Source organism: Leuciscus leuciscus (assembly GCF_965113295.1).
Source record: "Leuciscus leuciscus genome assembly, chromosome: 14".
Classification (NCBI taxonomy): Eukaryota; Metazoa; Chordata; class Actinopteri; order Cypriniformes; family Leuciscidae; genus Leuciscus; species Leuciscus leuciscus.
The window spans coordinates 3,612,156-3,630,798 of record NC_138738.1 but is presented as its reverse complement, the minus strand read 5'-3'; the positions used below and the strand labels follow the sequence as shown (position 1 = coordinate 3,630,798).

The 18,643-nt window shown below is 34.6% G+C and overlaps 2 protein-coding genes across 4 annotated transcripts in view; one reads left to right on the top strand and one right to left on the bottom strand.

The window, feature by feature from the left end:
• pkp1b (plakophilin 1b) overlaps window positions 1-5,393 on the top strand; it is a 15,269-nt gene extending 9,876 nt beyond the window's left edge. For both annotated transcript variants that reach the window (XM_082136396.1, XM_082136395.1), the window contains exons 10-13: window positions 1,027-1,180; window positions 1,802-1,997; window positions 2,696-2,780; window positions 4,625-5,393. In XM_082136396.1, coding sequence (XP_081992522.1) covers window positions 1,027-1,180; window positions 1,802-1,997; window positions 2,696-2,780; window positions 4,625-4,699 — 510 coding nt within the window. In that variant the 3' untranslated portion in view covers window positions 4,700-5,393. The remainder of the gene's footprint in view (window positions 1-1,026; window positions 1,181-1,801; window positions 1,998-2,695; window positions 2,781-4,624) is intronic.
• tnnt2b (troponin T type 2b (cardiac)) lies at window positions 4,791-18,643 on the bottom strand. 2 transcript variants are annotated; one of them, XM_082136543.1, is made up of 13 exons: window positions 18,238-18,643; window positions 15,658-15,696; window positions 14,919-14,966; window positions 14,478-14,504; window positions 14,292-14,313; window positions 13,834-13,894; window positions 13,292-13,408; window positions 12,282-12,359; window positions 12,086-12,193; window positions 11,897-12,009; window positions 11,673-11,763; window positions 11,369-11,409; window positions 4,791-5,997 (listed from the first exon to the last, which is right to left on the bottom strand). In XM_082136543.1, the coding sequence occupies exons 1-13, from the start codon at window positions 18,278-18,280 to the stop codon at window positions 5,958-5,960; spliced, it is 828 nt and encodes a 275-aa protein (XP_081992669.1). In that variant the 5' UTR covers window positions 18,281-18,643; the 3' UTR covers window positions 4,791-5,957. The 2 variants fall into 2 exon arrangements, with proteins under 2 accessions (XP_081992669.1, XP_081992670.1); XM_082136544.1 differs by lacking the exon at window positions 15,658-15,696 and having other exon boundaries at window positions 18,238-18,642.

Genomic DNA, 18,643 nt, shown 5'->3' with positions numbered 1-18,643 from the left:
TGTGCACATGTTCATCGGTTGGATTCAGAGAAAATTGTATTGTATTTTATGTATTTAAATAGTAATGTTTTATATATTACGCCTTTATTATTATTATTATTATTATTTTATTTGATGCACCTGTTCATGGGTTGGACTCAAATAAAATCAAGTATTTCGTTTTTTTTGTATTGTGATATATGTGACCCTGGACCACAAAACCAGTCTTATGGGTAATTTCTTTAAAATTGAGATTTATACATTACCTGAAAGCTGAATACATAATCTTTCCATTGATGTATGGTTTGTTAGGATAGGACAATATTTGGCCGAGATACAACTATCTGAAAATCTGGAATCTGAGGGTACAGAAAAATCTAAATATTGAGAAAATCGCCTTTAAAGTTGTCCATTTCTATTGGCGATAGTGCTGCATCCATTCACAAAAATAAATGTTTTATATATTTAAGGTGGGAAATTTACAAAATATCTTCATGGAACATGATATTTACTTAATATCCTAATGATTTTTGGCATAAAAGAAAAATCTATAATTTTGACCCATACAATGTTTTGTTGGCTATTGCCACAAATATACCCGTGCAACATAAGACTGGTTTTGTGATCCAGGGTCACATATTAAAAACAATTTTTTATTTAATTAAATTTAATTTAATTTAATTTAGTAAAAAAAATCAGGGGTTATGACAATTATTATGATTAAATAATGTTTTTATATTAAACATAATTAAATTACATTTAATTTATTTTTTGCATGTTGATGTTCATGGATTAGACTCTATAAATAATTGTATTGTGTTATATTTAAAATAAAACAATTATTTTTATTATTGATTTATTTAATAATTTTATTTAATTAAAAAGATTTTGCATGCTGCTTTCCATGGGTTGGACTCAAATAAAATCAAAGATTTTATTTTATTGTATTATGATAATTATTATAATTAAATAATATTTAAAATATTAAGCATAATTATATATTTTTAATGTAGAATAAATCAGTTTTCCCCATGTCTTATTTTGCAGGTATCAAATGTGTTGAGTCACACAATCGTTCAGAAGCTTAACGGTCTGAAGTTCATCAGTCCATTGTTGCAGTCGTCCAATCCCGCGCTACAGAAAAGCGCAATCGCTCTCCTCGGGAATCTGTCCAGATCTACACGTACAAACAAAACCATGGGTGAGTTAACGTGCCGTCATTCATCATTCATATGAGACGGCTTAACATTGTGATGCTATTATTGTCTGTGAGGATCTATGTTTTTGGTTAGTTGTTTTTGCATCACTTCTGATTGCATTGGATTAATGTTGCAATTTTTTATGTTTTTGTCAAATTAACTGTTTTTGTGGCATGCCCTGTATGCTTCTAGTAATTAGTAAAGTAACAAATACTGAGGTTAGATATTATTATAACTTAAAGTACTGTTTGTTTTTTGGTGACGTCAATAATCTTGCATAAGGGTTTCCATGAGATTCATGAGATTGTGATAGAAATGCAAATAGCAAATTAAATAAAAATATATAATTTATATATTTAAATAAACCAAAACTTAGAACACTTACTTTATCTTTTTTAAATTATTAGATTAGTCCTTAGAACAATTTGTGATACCAAAATATTAAGATATAGCATGTATATTTCTAAAAGTCTAATGCTGACTCATTTTGATCACAAGTGCTGTATGTTTTTGTCTCCGTTTATATTGTGAAAGTCATTGTTCTGTGCGGTAAATGTTTGATGTTCTGTAGTCCGGGATTGTTTTTGACCGGTTGTTCTGATGAGTGTTTTTTGTTGGTCAAGCCCGTCAGACTCTACCGCAGCTGGTCGGGTTCCTGAACTCAGGGCTCACTCAGAGCGATTCCTCTCCCGAATACGACAGCACCATGGCCACCGCTCTTCACAGCACACACTCCCTGATGAAGGCCGATCCTGACATCGGCAAGAGTCTCCTGAACAACAGCTTGATCAACTCACTCAACAACATGAGTCTCAATCTGTGAGTGCACACTCCGGTCTGTTCACTTATGTTAGGAAACAAAGTCTTGATGAAGGAATTAGAAGAACAAAAACATATGGGCCAAAAGTGTGTGTGTGTGTGTGTGTGTGTGTGTGTGTGTGTGTGTGTGTGTGTGTGTGTGTGTGTGTGTGTGTGTGTGTGTGTATATAAAAGCCTCTTAGTGCCATCGGAAATTTTCTTCTAGAATGATCATTTTTATCAAGCTTGTATGTTTATGTTATTTCACTTTAATGGCAATGAAAATGACCTATTAATTGTCATTAAAGTGAAATTACTGAACTTAAATATATGAGCTTGATAAAAATGCTAATTTTAAAAGAAAATTTCAGATGGCACTTAGAGGCTTTTGCATCTGAAGTCTTCATATTTATATATATGTATATATATATATATATATATATACAGATATACATTAAGAAAGCAACAAAAAAAATAACATATGGGCCAAAAAAAAATTAAAATAAAAAAATAGATTTAATATACACTTTTTTTCAATGTATTTTTGTAGCACCTTTTTTTTTTATTCATATTGTTCCAAAATAGCTGCAGAAAATAGAAAAAATAAAGGAAAAAAAATAAGGAAAAAAGAAATAAGAATTTATAATGACATTATTAATATTTTGATAACATTTTCTATGTATTTTTAAAAATATTTATCATTTATTGTAATACATCAGGGGTCTGCCGAAGTCCAGCACTGCGGCAGGAGTTCTTCTTCACAGCCTGTGGTCGGAAAAGAACTTTCAGAGTGTTCTTAAAAAGGTAAGACTGCAAACATAAGCCATATTTGCTAAAACAAATAAAAGAACTTAGAATCAAAAATGGTTCTTTACAGCTGAGAGCCTTTATCGAGGTTTCTCGAGCTGCCATATTGTTCTTTGGAGATGTAAACAGTTCTTGAAGCTTCATAATCGGTCCTTCAGATCAGTGTTTTAGTTTGATTCATTAAGTCATCTGATCATATATGTTTTTAGAGAATTATAGATCTTAAAAAGGTTCTCCAGTGGCATCAGGCTGTAATACCTTTATTTGTAGGCGTGCTTATATAAGAAAAGTAATGTTACATTTTGTCCAATGTGAGTCAATGTAATTATCATAGCGCATGGAATCAGATGTCTCATTCCCGAGGCTGTTGTGGGATATTATGCGTCAGTGTGTAGTTCAGTGTTTGTGTCGGGGCGGGTGAGGATTACTGGATGGGTGTGGTACGGAGAACTAGACATGAGGTGTGTGAGAATGCTTACGGGTGAAAACCAACCACACCTCACTACACCGACCGTGCAGTCGGATAAGATCGGCTTTGTTTGTGTGGGGGTGTGTGGGTGTGGGTGTGTGTGTGTGGGTGTGGGTGTGAGTGTTAGTGTGAGTGTGAGTGTGAGTGTGAGTGTGTTTGTGTTTGTGTTGTGAGTGTGTTTGTGTTTGTGTTTGTGTTGTGAGTGTGTTTGTGTTTGTGTTGTGAGTGTGTTTGTGTACTACTGAGCTTTCCTGTAGCTCAGTGGTAAGAGCATTGCGTTAACAACGCAAGGTTGTGGGTTCGATCCCAGGGGATTGCACATACCTATGTATAAATGTATAGGATAATGCAATGTAAGTCGCTTTGGATAAAAGCGTCTGCCAAATGCATAAATGTAAAATGTTTGTGTGTGTGTGTGTGTGTGTGTGTGTGTGTGTGTGTGTACAGATGACCAGAAAAATATTACCTCACTGGTTTCATAATACTCAGATAATGTCATGCTAGCTGTAAAGTCAGTCTTTATGTAAGTGTATAAAGGTAAATACTGGTGTTAGGTCATGTTTACTTGTGTTTAAAGGGGCTATATGTAAGAATTTGCATGTATTAATCAATTTTATTTATTTATATATATATTTTTATTGCCAATGTGTGAACAAATGCACACAATGTGTAACAAAACTTAAAAAACAAGACCTTCCCCGACTTCTTAGGTTTTCTATGAAAACCTGTAGACTAGTTTTTAAATGAAGGACTCGGGATGTTTTTGCCGGGAAAATCAAAAGCATGTGATAATAGTATAGATATAGATAATAGAGAATAGTTAATGATAATGCAGAAAGAGCCATTCTGTACTGTAATGTCAATGTGTCATGCAAAGAAAAGGGATTATACTATAGTGTAACACAGCCATATCTATATAGTCTAGTCTAGAGTGTAAAATATACTTTATTATCAATCAATCAATCAACATTTATTTGTTGATTTTAAAACACATTTGACTGATAAAGCACATTTAAAAACAACACGAGTTGACCAAAGTGCTTTACATGTCTATCAAACTATCACAGCAGTGTTGACATGATGGTGTTGAATTGGAGAGTTTCTGCAAACACATCCACATCGCTATGATCAGATGCTTTCTGAACTGCTGTTTTCTCATTTGTGTTGTGTGTTTATCTGTTATTGAGAGGAAAGCGCACACACACACACGCGAACACGAGCGGATGCTGGCTGCAGTTCACCTAACGGCCACCGGTGTCTCTAATAACATGATCTGAATTCTACATATAGCCCCTTTAATATTGCTTTGTGTTAATGTTTAGCAATATTCACAGTAAAATAGCTAACCTTGGCTTGTGTGTTTATCTTGCAGCAAGGCATGAATAAGAAGTCCTTTGTGAATGACATAACGTCGGCAGCTTTCAAATCTCTTCAGGTGGTTGACTGAGAGGCACTTTACAAACAAACTGCATTTTAATTGCATTGCATTTTAATGTCGTTTAAGAACCCGAAATGTCTTATGTAGTTTTTTTTGATAATTGATAATTGAATGAATTATGTTGTTTATTCTGTTTTCGCCATGAAAATTAGCCTTGTTTGCTGTCATGCCGTAAATAAATACATATTTTCATTTAAGTATTGCAGAAGAAATGGTAAGAATTAGCTTTAATTTCTTTTGGGGCAGTAGATGCTTTTTGTTAAGAACAATGCATGACAAATGCAATGACTAAAACTGTTGTTTTGTCTTCATTTTGACACATTGTTTTCATGTCTGTAGTATTTTCGTTCAGTTAGGTAGTTGTTATATTGTTAAATATTCCATTGTATGTCTTTAATATGTTCTAAAATGCAAGTGATTGATTTTGAAAGACATTTTATCAGAGTGTTACAGGTTGTGCAAGATATCATATCATGTCATATAATTATATTATATTTTATACATCAAGTTATATACAGTATATATACAGTATATATATATAAATCTGCCAATATAAATGTATATCAGGGCGTCTCTTTGGCTCATTTTGACGTCCGTTCATCATTACAGATACTGTGGTTGTTGTGTTATAAGGGTGTGGATAAATTTGTCATGTTTTTCAGTTCACATTGACTTCAAAGTTTCAATAAAGTTTTCAACAGGACTGTGTCTCTTTGTCACACTTTACTGTTAAATATGTATTACTTTTACAGAATCACAATTTCATCCATGCAAAAAGAAAGGCAAATAGAATAGAATAGATTTAACACTGGGACATCCTAAAGCATACGCTGTTAGTCTAACATCTACTTCCTGGTAATATCTGGTTAATCATTTACGATCGTGCTTTCAATGCTCTGAAAATGCATGCCACCTTTTCAGTTTTTTTTATTTTTTATAATTTTTTATTATATCACATTATGTATATGAGTCATTAACATTACATCAACAAAAAGATCATACATTATAGCTGATAGCTCATCATGGCACTTTGCATATAATTAACATTGAAAAGAGTCATTAATAGCATATTAATATGACAAATGTGGACTGTTATGTATTAGTCACTTAAAATCCAACTTCACTTGGTTCATTCTTTTATTAGACTGCTGATTTTATTCTTTGTAGCTCTTTAATTAAATCTGAATTTTATTTTATTATATTTAAACGTATAATCAATGCAAATCATGTTGACGAGGTTGCTGGCGTCTCTGCATGCGAAGCTGCGTTATTTTCTTAGTCCCCTCTTAGTCCTGGATCCTTTTGTACTAAGGGAAAAAACAACAAGTGCATTATTTATTTTTTTAATGCATTTGTAATAACCGATATGTAAATTATCAATGCAGAATTATATGGTTGCATTTGATTATTTTCATCTAGCATAGTTTTTCAGATCAGAACAGACATGTGACCTATTTTTGGGTCGTGATCTACAAGGTCACGAAGAATAAAACAGTTCTTTGTTGAACTTGAAAAGATTCTTCAGATGCTTTAGCCTCAGTCTTTTAGATCCATGTCTTTATTTGCAGGAATGTAGCATGACCTAATACATATGCCAGTAGTACATTAGGTGTTAATTAGGTGTTGAATCCATGTATTTCTACCAGCATCAGATTAGTCTTATTTTGCAGCAGCTGTATATCTCTGGGTCAGACTTCCCATTCTTCTAGCGCTTCGAACAGGATCTCCCAGGAGCCCCGGGTCTGTCTGACCCCCTTTAACCCTTGAACAGCTGCCAGATCTGTCTCCATTCTCATTCTCATGCTCTTCCTCGTGCCAGTCTGGCAATGACAGAGCTAATAAATGTGCTGACATGACATGTGGATAAGTGGAACAGAATCTGCAGTATCATAACTGGAGACTATAGAGATATAAACTTGCTGTTATCCGCAACAATCCTTTGTTAGACACCTGGTATTCCCACAGTTGAGGCTGGTAAAACCTCCCAGAGGTATTAAAGCTGAGCTCAGTTCAGTACCGGTCAGATTAGCCATAACTCGGCATGTCTGTACAGATTTGGCATGAGTCAGACAGGAGTCATGTGTTTTTGGCGTGAGATATATCACCTATACGAGACACACGAGAACACTGGGTTTGACTAAGGCTTATAAGTCCTCTGAATGATGGGATCGACTGCTGGATTCAGACACACTGTGTGTTTGGGACGGCGGCTCTGTTGTTTGTTATTTTATGTTAATAGTCGTCTATAATTAAACTACCGGACTTGCACACGGTTTAGTGTTGAGCCGCTGTCCACATACATGCAAAACTACCACATATATTTTTGTATCATGCTTTAAACAGTTATTTTTGTTGCATGTCATCAGATTGATTTAATAATATTTAATTATACCCTATATTGCTTGAATTAAACACGTTATCTGACAATACAAAGTATATTTTTGTTATATTTTGCATAATAATATATCATTTAAAACATGGTAATACCATGTTTTGGTCACTAGCCTGATGGTAATGCCACAGAATCCTTTAAAAGTATCTTACAGTGTAATTTAAATACCATATAAATATGATAATTCAATGTACTGGTTTGTACCTGATTATTTGCCAGATAATTCCAATATTTTTGTTGCATTAAATTAATGTCATCAGATTGATTCAGTAATGTTAAATAATATTTTTTTTTTACTTGAATTAAACAAGTTGTTTTAAATGATTTATATTTTTGAAGTAACCTGACAAAAATGTTTTTTTTTTACAAAATATATTTTCATATTTTGCATACAAATGTATTATATAAAATATGATAATACTATGTTTTGGACATTAGCATGATGTAATACCATGTTATTCTTTAAAGTATCTTACAGTGCAATTTAAATACCATATGATATATAAATATGATCATTCAGTGTAATTGTTTGTATCTGATTATTTTCATGATTATTAAATAATTTTTTGCATGCATTTAATTTCATTGGATTGATTCAATTTGTTTTGAATTAAGCCAGTTATTTTAGATGAATATACTTTTAAGTTGACGAAAAAATGGTGTATATTTTGCATTAAAAATATATTATATAAGCTTGTTTCCTCCATGGAATAAAGAATTAAAAAGGAATTGCTACTTTTATCTTACAATTCTGATTTCTTTTCTCGTAAGTGCAGGTTTATGTGTCATAATTCTGACTATTGACAAACAATTCTCACAATTCTGACTCAAAATTGAGAAAAAAGCCAGAATTGTCAGTAATAAACCTGCAAATGAGAGAAAAAAGCCAGAATTGTCAGTAATAAACCTGCAAATGAGGGAAAAAAGTCAGAATTGTCAGTAATAAACCTGCAAATGAGAGAAAAAAGCCAGAATTGTCAGTAATAAACCTGCAAATGAGAGAAAAAAGTCAGAATTGTCAGTAATAAACCTGCAAATGAGGGAAAAAAGTCAGAATTGTCAGTAATAAACCTGCAAATGAGAGAAAAAAGCCAGAATTGTCAGTAATAAACCTGCAAATGAGAGAAAAAAGTCAGAATTGTCAGTAATAAACCTGCAAATGAGAGAAAAAAGCCAGAATTGTGAGATTAAAAAGTCGTGATTCACTTTTTAAGCTCCCATATAATACCATGTTTTGGACAATAGCATGATGGTAATAACATGTTATCCTTACAATGCCATATAAATATGATCATTCAGTAAAAAGGCGTATCAGAATACCAGCATATTACCATCTGATCCTCTCATTGAACCGTGATACTTGTGTGTACATCGCATGCACACAATGCGTCATCTGTCTGTTTTTTGGTCATGCTACAACAAAGCAGCAACTGTTATTTCACACAGAAAGTTCTGGAAACATGATGCTATGCTAGATTAGTTTAGTGGCATTACGCATCTTAGCTAGGTCTTTACCAAGGCCTGACACTGAGGTCAATGTGTTATTTTAGGACTATTATTCATCACTATTCATATCTGAGCTGAAGGTAACATGTTTTCTTGTTCAACAGTTGCTTGATATTTAACACCTGTGGGGGGGCTAGACAGGTTGAATGTGGCTATATTGATGAAAGAACAATATCAGAACAATCTAACTGAACAGTAGGGGTGGGCGGATCGATCCTGAAGTATCGATCCTTTCGATACTGACGTGGTACTGATACTGATCGATCCTCACAAAAAAATATCAATCCAAATGTGTGTGTGTTTTTTTTACCAGTCATTTTTCTTAGTTCAGCACGCAATTCAGTGCGTAAAATAAGCTTCTACGTGGAAAAATAAGCGAATATTAGCGAATAATTGTGTATGGTAGAACTATTTCTCCTAGTCATCTGGGTACAAGACGAAACCAATCAATCACAGAGAGCGTTTGATGAGCTCACAGGCCCACAGTGCGTTCGGGAAACGAAACCTTGCTTAGATGACAGAGAAACAATCGTGAGTTCTTTCGTAATAAACAAACTAAAAGTGTACATAACGGTTCAAAATGTTGACATCAGTAAGATTTTTTTAATGAAAGGTGCTCTAAGTGATGTCACGCATTTTTTAGGCCAAAAAATGTTTTGTCACATCCTGCAAACATCTCCTCACTATCCGCTAGCTGTCTGTCCCCTGAACACACTGTAAACAAACTTGGTCTCTGTAGACAGCCCAGGCTCCACAAACGGCAAGAAAAACAAACTGGCCCAGCCTGGACCACGAAACATAACAAACAGTGTTCCAGCCAATAACCGACAAGAATGATTTGGGGGTGGGGGTGGGGGGGTTAGTGGGCGTGCACATGAAGGGGGGAGTGGGGGGTGGAGGAGAGAGAAGCATGAAGAGGGAAGTTAGCTAGAGGAGAGATGTCCTAACAACGACTAACGTTAAAATTGTATATTCTTGAGAGTTTTGATATGGCCGACACACGACCAAAGAGACGACATTCCTATAAACAAATAACAAAGAATAGGGAAAAGGAGAAGGAACGCGAAGTCCCGAATTTACATCGGAAAAGCGTTCCAAAGGTGGCGAGAACTCCGCCGGCAGAAGGGCTTCCAATCCGACATTCAGGTGACTCTGTTTCTGCTGGACAGGAGAGTAAATCCAGTTTGGTTTTTCTAAATGGTTCATGACTGTTTCAGGAAGCACGGGAGGGAGGGGGAGGGGTCGGGATGAGGAGGAGGGAGGGTCGAGCTAGCCTCCGTTTTGTTTGACAATACTTCGAACGTCAACAAGAAGTGGCGTCACCCAACATCACTTAGAGCATCTTTAAATTAATATTTTTATTCAACAAGGATCGATGCATTAAATTGATCAAAAGTGACAGTCAAGGGTTTTACACTGTTAAAAAAAAAAAATTATTTCATATAAATGCTGTTCTTTCAACTTTGTTCATCAAATAATTCTGCAAAAATGTATCATGGTTTCCACAAAAATATGAAACTGTTTTCAATAATAAGAAATGTTTCTTTGGCAGTAAATCAGCATATTAAAATGAATTCTCATCATGAAGGATCATGAAGACTGGAGTAATGATGCTGAAAATTCAGCTTTGATCACAGGAATAAATTACACTTTACTATGACATAGAAAACAGATTTAAATTGTAATATTACAGTTTTTACTGTATTTTTGATCAAATAAATGCAGAAGAGAATTTTGAACAGTAGGCTAGGTTACAGTAGAGCATTTACTATAATTAGGGTAGTTTGGTAAAAGTCACTGACTAATTACAGGCGAGTTGAGAGCGCAAATCACAAAATATTTAGTGGGCATGAAAACGTATTCAGATTTAGCATATTAATGATGCATTCACCTCATAAATCGTGACACACTGCTCTAGCACAGGAAAGTGCATGTTAGTTCAAGTGCATGCTTTTAAAATTAAAAAGTATTGGTATCAATATTGGCGATACTGGCCCTGTATTTACTTGGTACCCACCCCTACTGAACAGTCATCATAAGGTGATGCTTGATTTACTCCTGTGGTGAATCATATAATTTATGGATTGCACTAGAGGTATTGCACATACAGTATGTTTAAAAATACGAATGCACACTATTATCAATGAGTTTGGGGTCAGTAAGAATTTTGTACAAGAAATGAATAGTGTCATTCATCAAGGATGCATAAAAGTGACAGTAAAGACATTTATAATGTTACAAAAGATTTCTATTTCAAATAAAAGCTGTACATTTGAACTTTCTATTTATCAAAGAATCTTGAAAAAATGCATGACCGGTTTCAACAAAAAATGTTAAGCATCACAACTGTTTTCAACACTGATAATAATCAGAAATGTGTCTTTTCAGCAAATCATCACATTAGAATGATTTCTGAAGGAACATGTGACACTGAAGACTGGAGTAATGATGCTGAAAATTCAGCTTTGATCACAGGAATAAATTACTTTTAAATAAATGAAAACAGAAAACACTAGTATCAATATTTTTACTGTATTTTTGATCAAATAAATGCATATTTTGGTGAGCTAAACAGACGCTTTTAAACTACTAGTGCAAAGGTCTTCTAACTTTAATCCTCATATTTTTGTAATTAGGCCTAGTGTCTGATACGGGCCGCTTTGAATAGGTCATGTGATCAACCTCACCAAAATAAAGTGGAAAATCTAAACTGGGCATTTTCATTTGTGGTGTGAATGTAGCGTTTGATAATGCATCAGCTCCATATCACAGCCACTTACATTTTCTGATGATCGCTGACACGATTTCTGAGAACGGTGATCTATAAAGATAAAAAAAAAAAATCACAAGTATGAATCAATCTCGGTGAATCATTGCCATACAACTTTTCCTTCTCATGTCAATCAAACTGTGAACCTGCCCGCATGATTGTTCAGTCGAGTCTGTGCTGGGTGTGACTAGATGGATGTGTAATTGACGGTTGTATGACAAGTCATAAACGTCCTTTCATTATTTTATGACTTTCGTCTCTAACATTCTGATCTGGTTACACAATAAATTGGCACTCTGTGTAAGAAACCTCACCTCGTACTTCTGGCACATGTATTTGTATTGCAGCTCAAACTTCTCGGCCTCGAGCTGGCGCATCCACGTCCAGAGTTCGTTCGCAGTGTCTCTGCATGAAAACCCACATGAGAACATGATAAACCAGTCTCTGAACATGACACGTGCATGTCACGGTGCATGTTAAAGCTACCTCACTATATGTCATGGTTGGCGGAGATGTATTTGACGTTGTGTTTTTTTACCTCAGCTTGTCCGCGCCGATGTTTTCCACGTTCAGTTCCTTACGGCGTTCGCTCAGGATCGTTTTTTTCTTCTCTCTCTCAGTTTGCTTCTTAGGCCCGCCCCTTTTATCTGTCTGTCAATCAAAGCCAAACAGGGCATGAGCATTTGTGACCTGATCACTGTGACCTTTGACCTCTGAGCTGCCTTACCCTCTGCATGTATCCTGTGTACTGAAAGCTTGCGAGAACCTTTTTCTTCTTAGCGTCATCGTCAGCCTTCCTCTTGGCCTCTTCCTCCTCTTTTCGTGCTTTTTCTTCCTGAAAGAAATAGAAATAAATGGCTTATCACACAAGCGACTGTTTCTTCCCGGATGGGCCGCCATGATGTCCTCTTGAAGAGACTTACGGCTAGTTTGTTTTGCCGCTCTTTGTCCCGCTCTGTGCGGATCCGTTGCTGCTCCGCTCGCTCGGACCTGCGGTTCTCCTGATGATCACAACACACACACATGATCCCACTAATGATGCAAAGCTGTTTCCAGCATCATTACTCCAGTCTTCAGTTTAACACAATCCTTCAGAAATCATTATAATTTGATTATTTGCTGCTCAAGAATTCATATTGCTGCAGAAACAGTGATATAAAGTTCAAAAGAACAGCATTTATTTAAAATAGAAATCTTTTGAAACATTATAAATGTCTTTACTGTCACTTTTGATCAATTTAATGCATCATTGCAGAATAAAACGTTTTTTTTTATTTATGCACAATTGGTCAAATTGAATGGAAGTGTATCACGTTTTTTTACGTGGATCCTATTTAGTGAAAATCCATTTCATCATGTCTTATCAAATACCCTCACATGAATGAAATAATCCTTCTTTCTAGCAAAATAATGTTATATATGCATTAATTTCCAGGAGACTTTTCAGAATTTTCAGACACTCATTCATAATTTAATTAGAATTAAATCGAAATTGTAGTATATTTTGCTTTGTTGTTGTTTTTTTTTTTAATTTGATAAAATATTAAGTACTTTTGGATGTACACGAATTCTGATCACTAAACATTTTCAATTTTTGATTGTTTTCTGTACGGAAGTTTATGGAGTCTTTCCTTTATTTGAATGTATTTATCTATTTATGTAGTTTTCTAGGTTGTAGTGGACAGTCTGGTTCTGTGAGGCTATAATCCCAGTCCTGCTGGAAAGAGCAGAGTAAGGCTAGTTTGAGTTTCCATGCCGGTTAGAGCTGGTTTGTTGCTAGTCCAGTCGGTGGACCAGTATAACCATCCTGTTTACCAACAAAACCCAAAACCTCACTGGTCAACTAGCATGTCTTTCCAGCAGGGTCATATCACTTGTCTTATCATGGTCACAGTGGTTGGGTATTTAATTATGTATTTATAAAATGTCTTACAATCCGTTGGGTGAGGTTGATTAGCTCTTCTTCTTCTTTCTTTCTGCTCTCGAAGTGCACTTCAATGAGAGTCTGTAGCTCCGTCAGGTCTTTCTCCATACGCTTGCGGTGAATATCCTGAGGATATGTTTTTAAAGGTAATGGTAATGTACAATGCAGTAAAAAACTACTTATATGTTTTATGGCCGAGCTACTAAAATCTACAGGCCATATTACATTGTTTAGTTTAGTAACTGAAAGTTCAGAGTGATTTATTGGTATGACAGTAAACGTATGTTCGTATTGCGTAAGTATCTGCTGCTATAGCTGCTAGACAACAGTGCAAACGAAAGAATGCAATGCAAATCAAGTAGACATGTATATACTTAAATTAATGGTGTAATATGGTGTAATATAATACACCACTAAAGAATAATAATAAAAGGAAATATAAAAAAAATATATATAAATTAAAATGAAATAATACAATTAATAACATAAAAAAATATATAAAAATTAAATTAAATTAAAATTAAAATAAAAAAATTAAAAAATTTACTCACATCAAAATCAACTTTCTCTCCATCAGGAATTTTGGGAGGCACTAAAGCTGGCACAAAGGGTCTTAAAATAAAAAACAATGCATTAGTTTTTTTTTTTTAGTAAAGTAATTTTTTGGTTATATATTATAGTTAGGCTATGTATCATGCTGAGTGGTAAGTAACATGCACAAACAAGAAAATACTAGAATAAGTCTTTAATTAATCACAAGGGACAAATTACACTAAACAAATGCAACTACACACAGGTGCAAATCATTGGTAACCGTGTAAACAAACAGGGACACAATCAGTAACCTAGGAGACAGATAAGCGGGAACATAGGGAACAATGGAAACAGGAACAAAACACAGGGAAACAATGTAATACAAACTAAAAGTCCATGAAAACGGAACATAAACCTGAAATAATGTGTCCTTTTATTTTATATTAATTTATTTATATCTGAAAATTCCACTCACTTATGCTTTGGCTTTGTTTCTTCTGTACCGTTCAGTTTGCAGAAAGGGAAAAGGAGAAATGTGGATTTATGAAAACACTTGCATACTAGCAATGTTGGTGGTTTAGTTTAGTTCAAAGCTCATCGGGGCCTCATCAGTTTCAATTGCAAAACCAGTTTTGAATGAGTCTGATGTTATCGGGTTTACCTTCCTCTCCGTGTTCCCCCGCAGCATCTAAATAAGAAAAGACACCATGTCATTTATGACAGCAATGTCGTCTTCCACAGAGAGACCGAAAAGCCCTGAAGACACGTCTCTTATCAGACTCGGGAATCTTGACTAAAAGCTGTTTAGTATAAGCCAGTTCAAGAAAATCCGGGTGTTCACCTGTGCATATTTCCGACTTCTCATAATAAATACAATTAGCATATATTTCAGAGACGACAAAGTTGCTTTGGGGTCAGTTTGACCCAGGAGGGTTTTAGATATGATGGATTGGTCCATTAAGCTGACAATAGCCGACATTGTTCGAAACTTCATCCCAAATGTGTCACACTTTGTTTAATCAGAGACTTTGTGAAATGATAATTATTGGGTGTTGTTTAGAAGCACTTGCTGAATAATCCTGTTTTATTTGTTTTGTTTTACCTGCATGATGTGGATTGGGTGTTTGCTTCCCAGCGGCCTCTACAAGCCCTACAAATAAACACATTAAACAGTGATTTATCCAAAAACACTTTATTTGAAGTCTTTCCCTGTGTGTCTTTCCTTTGAATCATTATACGTGATCCGTGTGCATTATATATAATTATTAACTTTAAGTAATTATAATTATAGTACTTATATACAGAAAAAAATGGTGTAGGATTTACTTCGAAACGATTTTCACTCTGAGATTTCTCATGAATTTCACAAATAATTACAAAGAAATGGCAAGTAACGCATTAAATGAAACATTAAAAAACTGAAATGGTATTTTCTTTTAAAACATACACCAATAATCTTTGTTTTATTTATGACTTTGAATTCTTTTTTTTTTTTTACAGTGAGTCTATAAGTAGCTGTTGTTTATAATGATAAATATTTATATAATGTGCATAATCCATTTTTTAAAGCACATGCACAAATAAAGCTATATTTTGATCAAGAAAAAAATTCCTTATGGTGTAAAAATGAGGCATTAGTTTTCATTCTTTTGAATTTCATAAAATATCCATAATATCCATAATATTTGTTTATGCAAAACACCATTTATTTCATTTTAGGATGACACAATTCATGAGATTCACCCGGCAACATGATCTGTTTATTAATTCTGAGTCCATTATGGCAAAACCTCATTAATTATTAGGTGTAGCTTTAGCAACATTAGCAGAAGCGGCACTACCTTCCTCCTCCTGCTCCTCTTCCTCATCCTGCAACTCCTCTGTGCAATGCAGACAGACAGCATGATGAGAAAATGAGCATGCATATGGTTGCAACTGAGCAATGCATGCATGCATGCAAAATACACACACTCAGCCAGGACATACCATAGACTTTTTTTTTCTTTTTTTTTAATAATGCTATTTTTAAAAGAAAAGCTATCATGCTTTCTTTAGTGTGTAATGTTGCTGTTTAAGCATGAAAAAGGTGTGCACAGTTCGAAAAGGTTATTCTCATATCAATTTCTGAACTCCCTGAAACGCCTCTATTGTAGTCTCAATATTTCTATTTAAATAATTAATGTGCAGAATAAAGGGGCGGGGCCTGGTTGAGTTAGTTAGTTAGTGTGTTGTTGTTATAGACACAGTTTTTCCACCCTGGTTTTAACACGGTTATGGTGAGAAGCGTGACATTTCCAAAACATACTCGAATGACCAATCACAACACACTGATCCAGCTGACCAATCAGAGCTCATTGTGCTTTTCAGAAGGAGGAGCTTCACAGAGACAGGAACTAAACAGAGCGTTACTGACAGACTGGGAAGAGAGGAGCTGCAACAATGGAGAATACAAGCTCTCTACTGGGGACAGTTCTGTCACCTAAGTATAATAAAACCCAAACACACTCACATACTTCAGTGTCATTTAACTATTTAAATGCATATGAGTTGTTTCAGGGCAGAGGAAGGAAATCGTGCCCCATTTAAACAATAAAGGATTAGACTCGTGAATGTCACTCAGTGTCATTGCATAATGTAGTGCTGATCCTCCACCCTTCATCTAATCCAGCCACACATGAACACACACTTCACCAGCAGCTTCTGCTGCCAAACCTCATGTAGAGCAGGTTCAGACAACACAACTAAATACAGCTGGCACTTTTCATGAAGACGGTTCAAATGGTTCAAACTCTTAAAAATTATGTTGTTTTTTCATTTCCAACAAATGATCAGTGAAAGGAGGTGCTTAACAATCCAATTTATTTTTAAATTTATAGGTTGTGTTAACTCTTTCCCCGCCAAATTTAAAGGGGTGCTATAAGGCATCTTCTGGACGAGTACAGAATCTCCTGATCAAAACACAGGCAAAGAAGAAGCTGAAACAAGTGATCTCATATGTAAGATGCTTATGTAAAATAACGCGATAATCGACATTAAACAGCATATAAATCTAAACTGCCTAATGTTACTGAATGAAATGTCGACCCAGGACGAGCTTTAGGACTGAAGCTTTGGGGGTGTTGATGGACTCGATCTACTCCATCTGTGTTTTGATCATCATTCTGAATCCGATCTGGATGTAGTCTTTGACAAAAACATGATTTTCTCAGCTTTTTGCTCAAGATGTTGCTTTTTTTTATGAAACTTACCCACACACAAGTGTTGATAAAAAAGAAATGCATGAAGCTAAAAGAATCTAGAAGCCAGAATCTGCTTTTATTCTTTCTTTTGGTGCATATTCAGATATTCATACAACTAAATATTCTGGGGGCCATTAAACTTTTGTAAAAATGATCAAAACTGCTGGCGATGGCTGGTAACTTTAAAAAATGCTGGCAGGGAAAGAGTTAAATATGTTATCCGTTTTATTTATTTATTTTACTCATTTAATATGAAGTTTGACATTTGTACTTGTCAGGATGGATTCAGATTTTTTTTTTTTTTTTTACTAATTTTGCAATTTTAGTAACACTTTACTTTAATGTTTCATTAGTTAACATTAGTTAATGCATTAACTAACATGAATTAACAATGAACAAAATATTTGTTACAGTATTTATTGATCTTTGTTAATTGTTTGTTCATGTTAGTCCACAGTGCATTAACTAATGTTAACAAATGCAACTTTTGATTTTAATAATGTATTAGTAGACCTAAATGTTCAAATTAACATTAATTTAGATTAATAAATGTTGTAGACGTATTGCTCATTTTAATTCATGTTAAATAAAGTAGTTAACTAATGTTAACTAATGAAACCTTACTGTAAAGTGTTAATGCAATTTTTATGTCAGAATGTATAATGTGTTTCCAAGTAACAGTGTTGGATTTTTGCCCTGAATATAATGGTCAATCAGTAGCTAGTTTGGGACAAAATATTACTTTAATTAGTGATAGACTTATGCATGTTTCCCATCAATTTAAATATTTACAAATATGTAAACTATTTTCCTTAATATGAATAAATATTCCATTAGGCTATATATAGCAATTAACATTTTAATGAATAAAATTATTCCTATTGAAAACATTACATATGTATTTTTAATTATTTTGGTTATCGAGATTATTTATTTGTCTATTCAGAATCACCGTTTTAAGGTGAAGGATTTTGGCAATAAAAATGCTAATGCTAATGCTATACCTAACAGTGTCCTCCTGTTTGTGGAAATGTCCAGATAAATTCTTCTCCCTGATCCCTTAATTGTTTCCTCATGTCTATTTTCAGTGGGCTAAACACAAACTCCTGTCAAAAGAAGGAAAGGTTTGTTTTCGGAATGCATCTCTTTGTTCAATACAACCTTGTTCACTGTGAATCTCACCTAGCAAGTAAGCCTCTTCGCCGCTGGTCAATAAAGGTAACATTTAACTCGAGTATCAGGGTAAAAGCCCAGGAGCCGATGTGCAAACCGGATCATCTACCCGGAGGAAACCTGATTCCCACTTGGGCCGCCAAGAGAGGGACAGACTGAGATTGCCATTGTGCTCCAAACAACAGTCCCTCTCAACAGCCTCAAACACACCAACCTCTCTCCGCTTCAGCAACTCCGACTTCGGGTTTCAGGGAAAATAGCCTTCATTCTCTTCACACTTTAGTCATTATGAATATTCTGAACTGTCATTTGTTAAGTGCCTCTAAATAACGTTGTTTTTACGCTGGGTCATGCAAGGACGGCTCATGTTTCATTAAATCAATTATCAAATGAAAGTTCGCCACAATGCATTTAC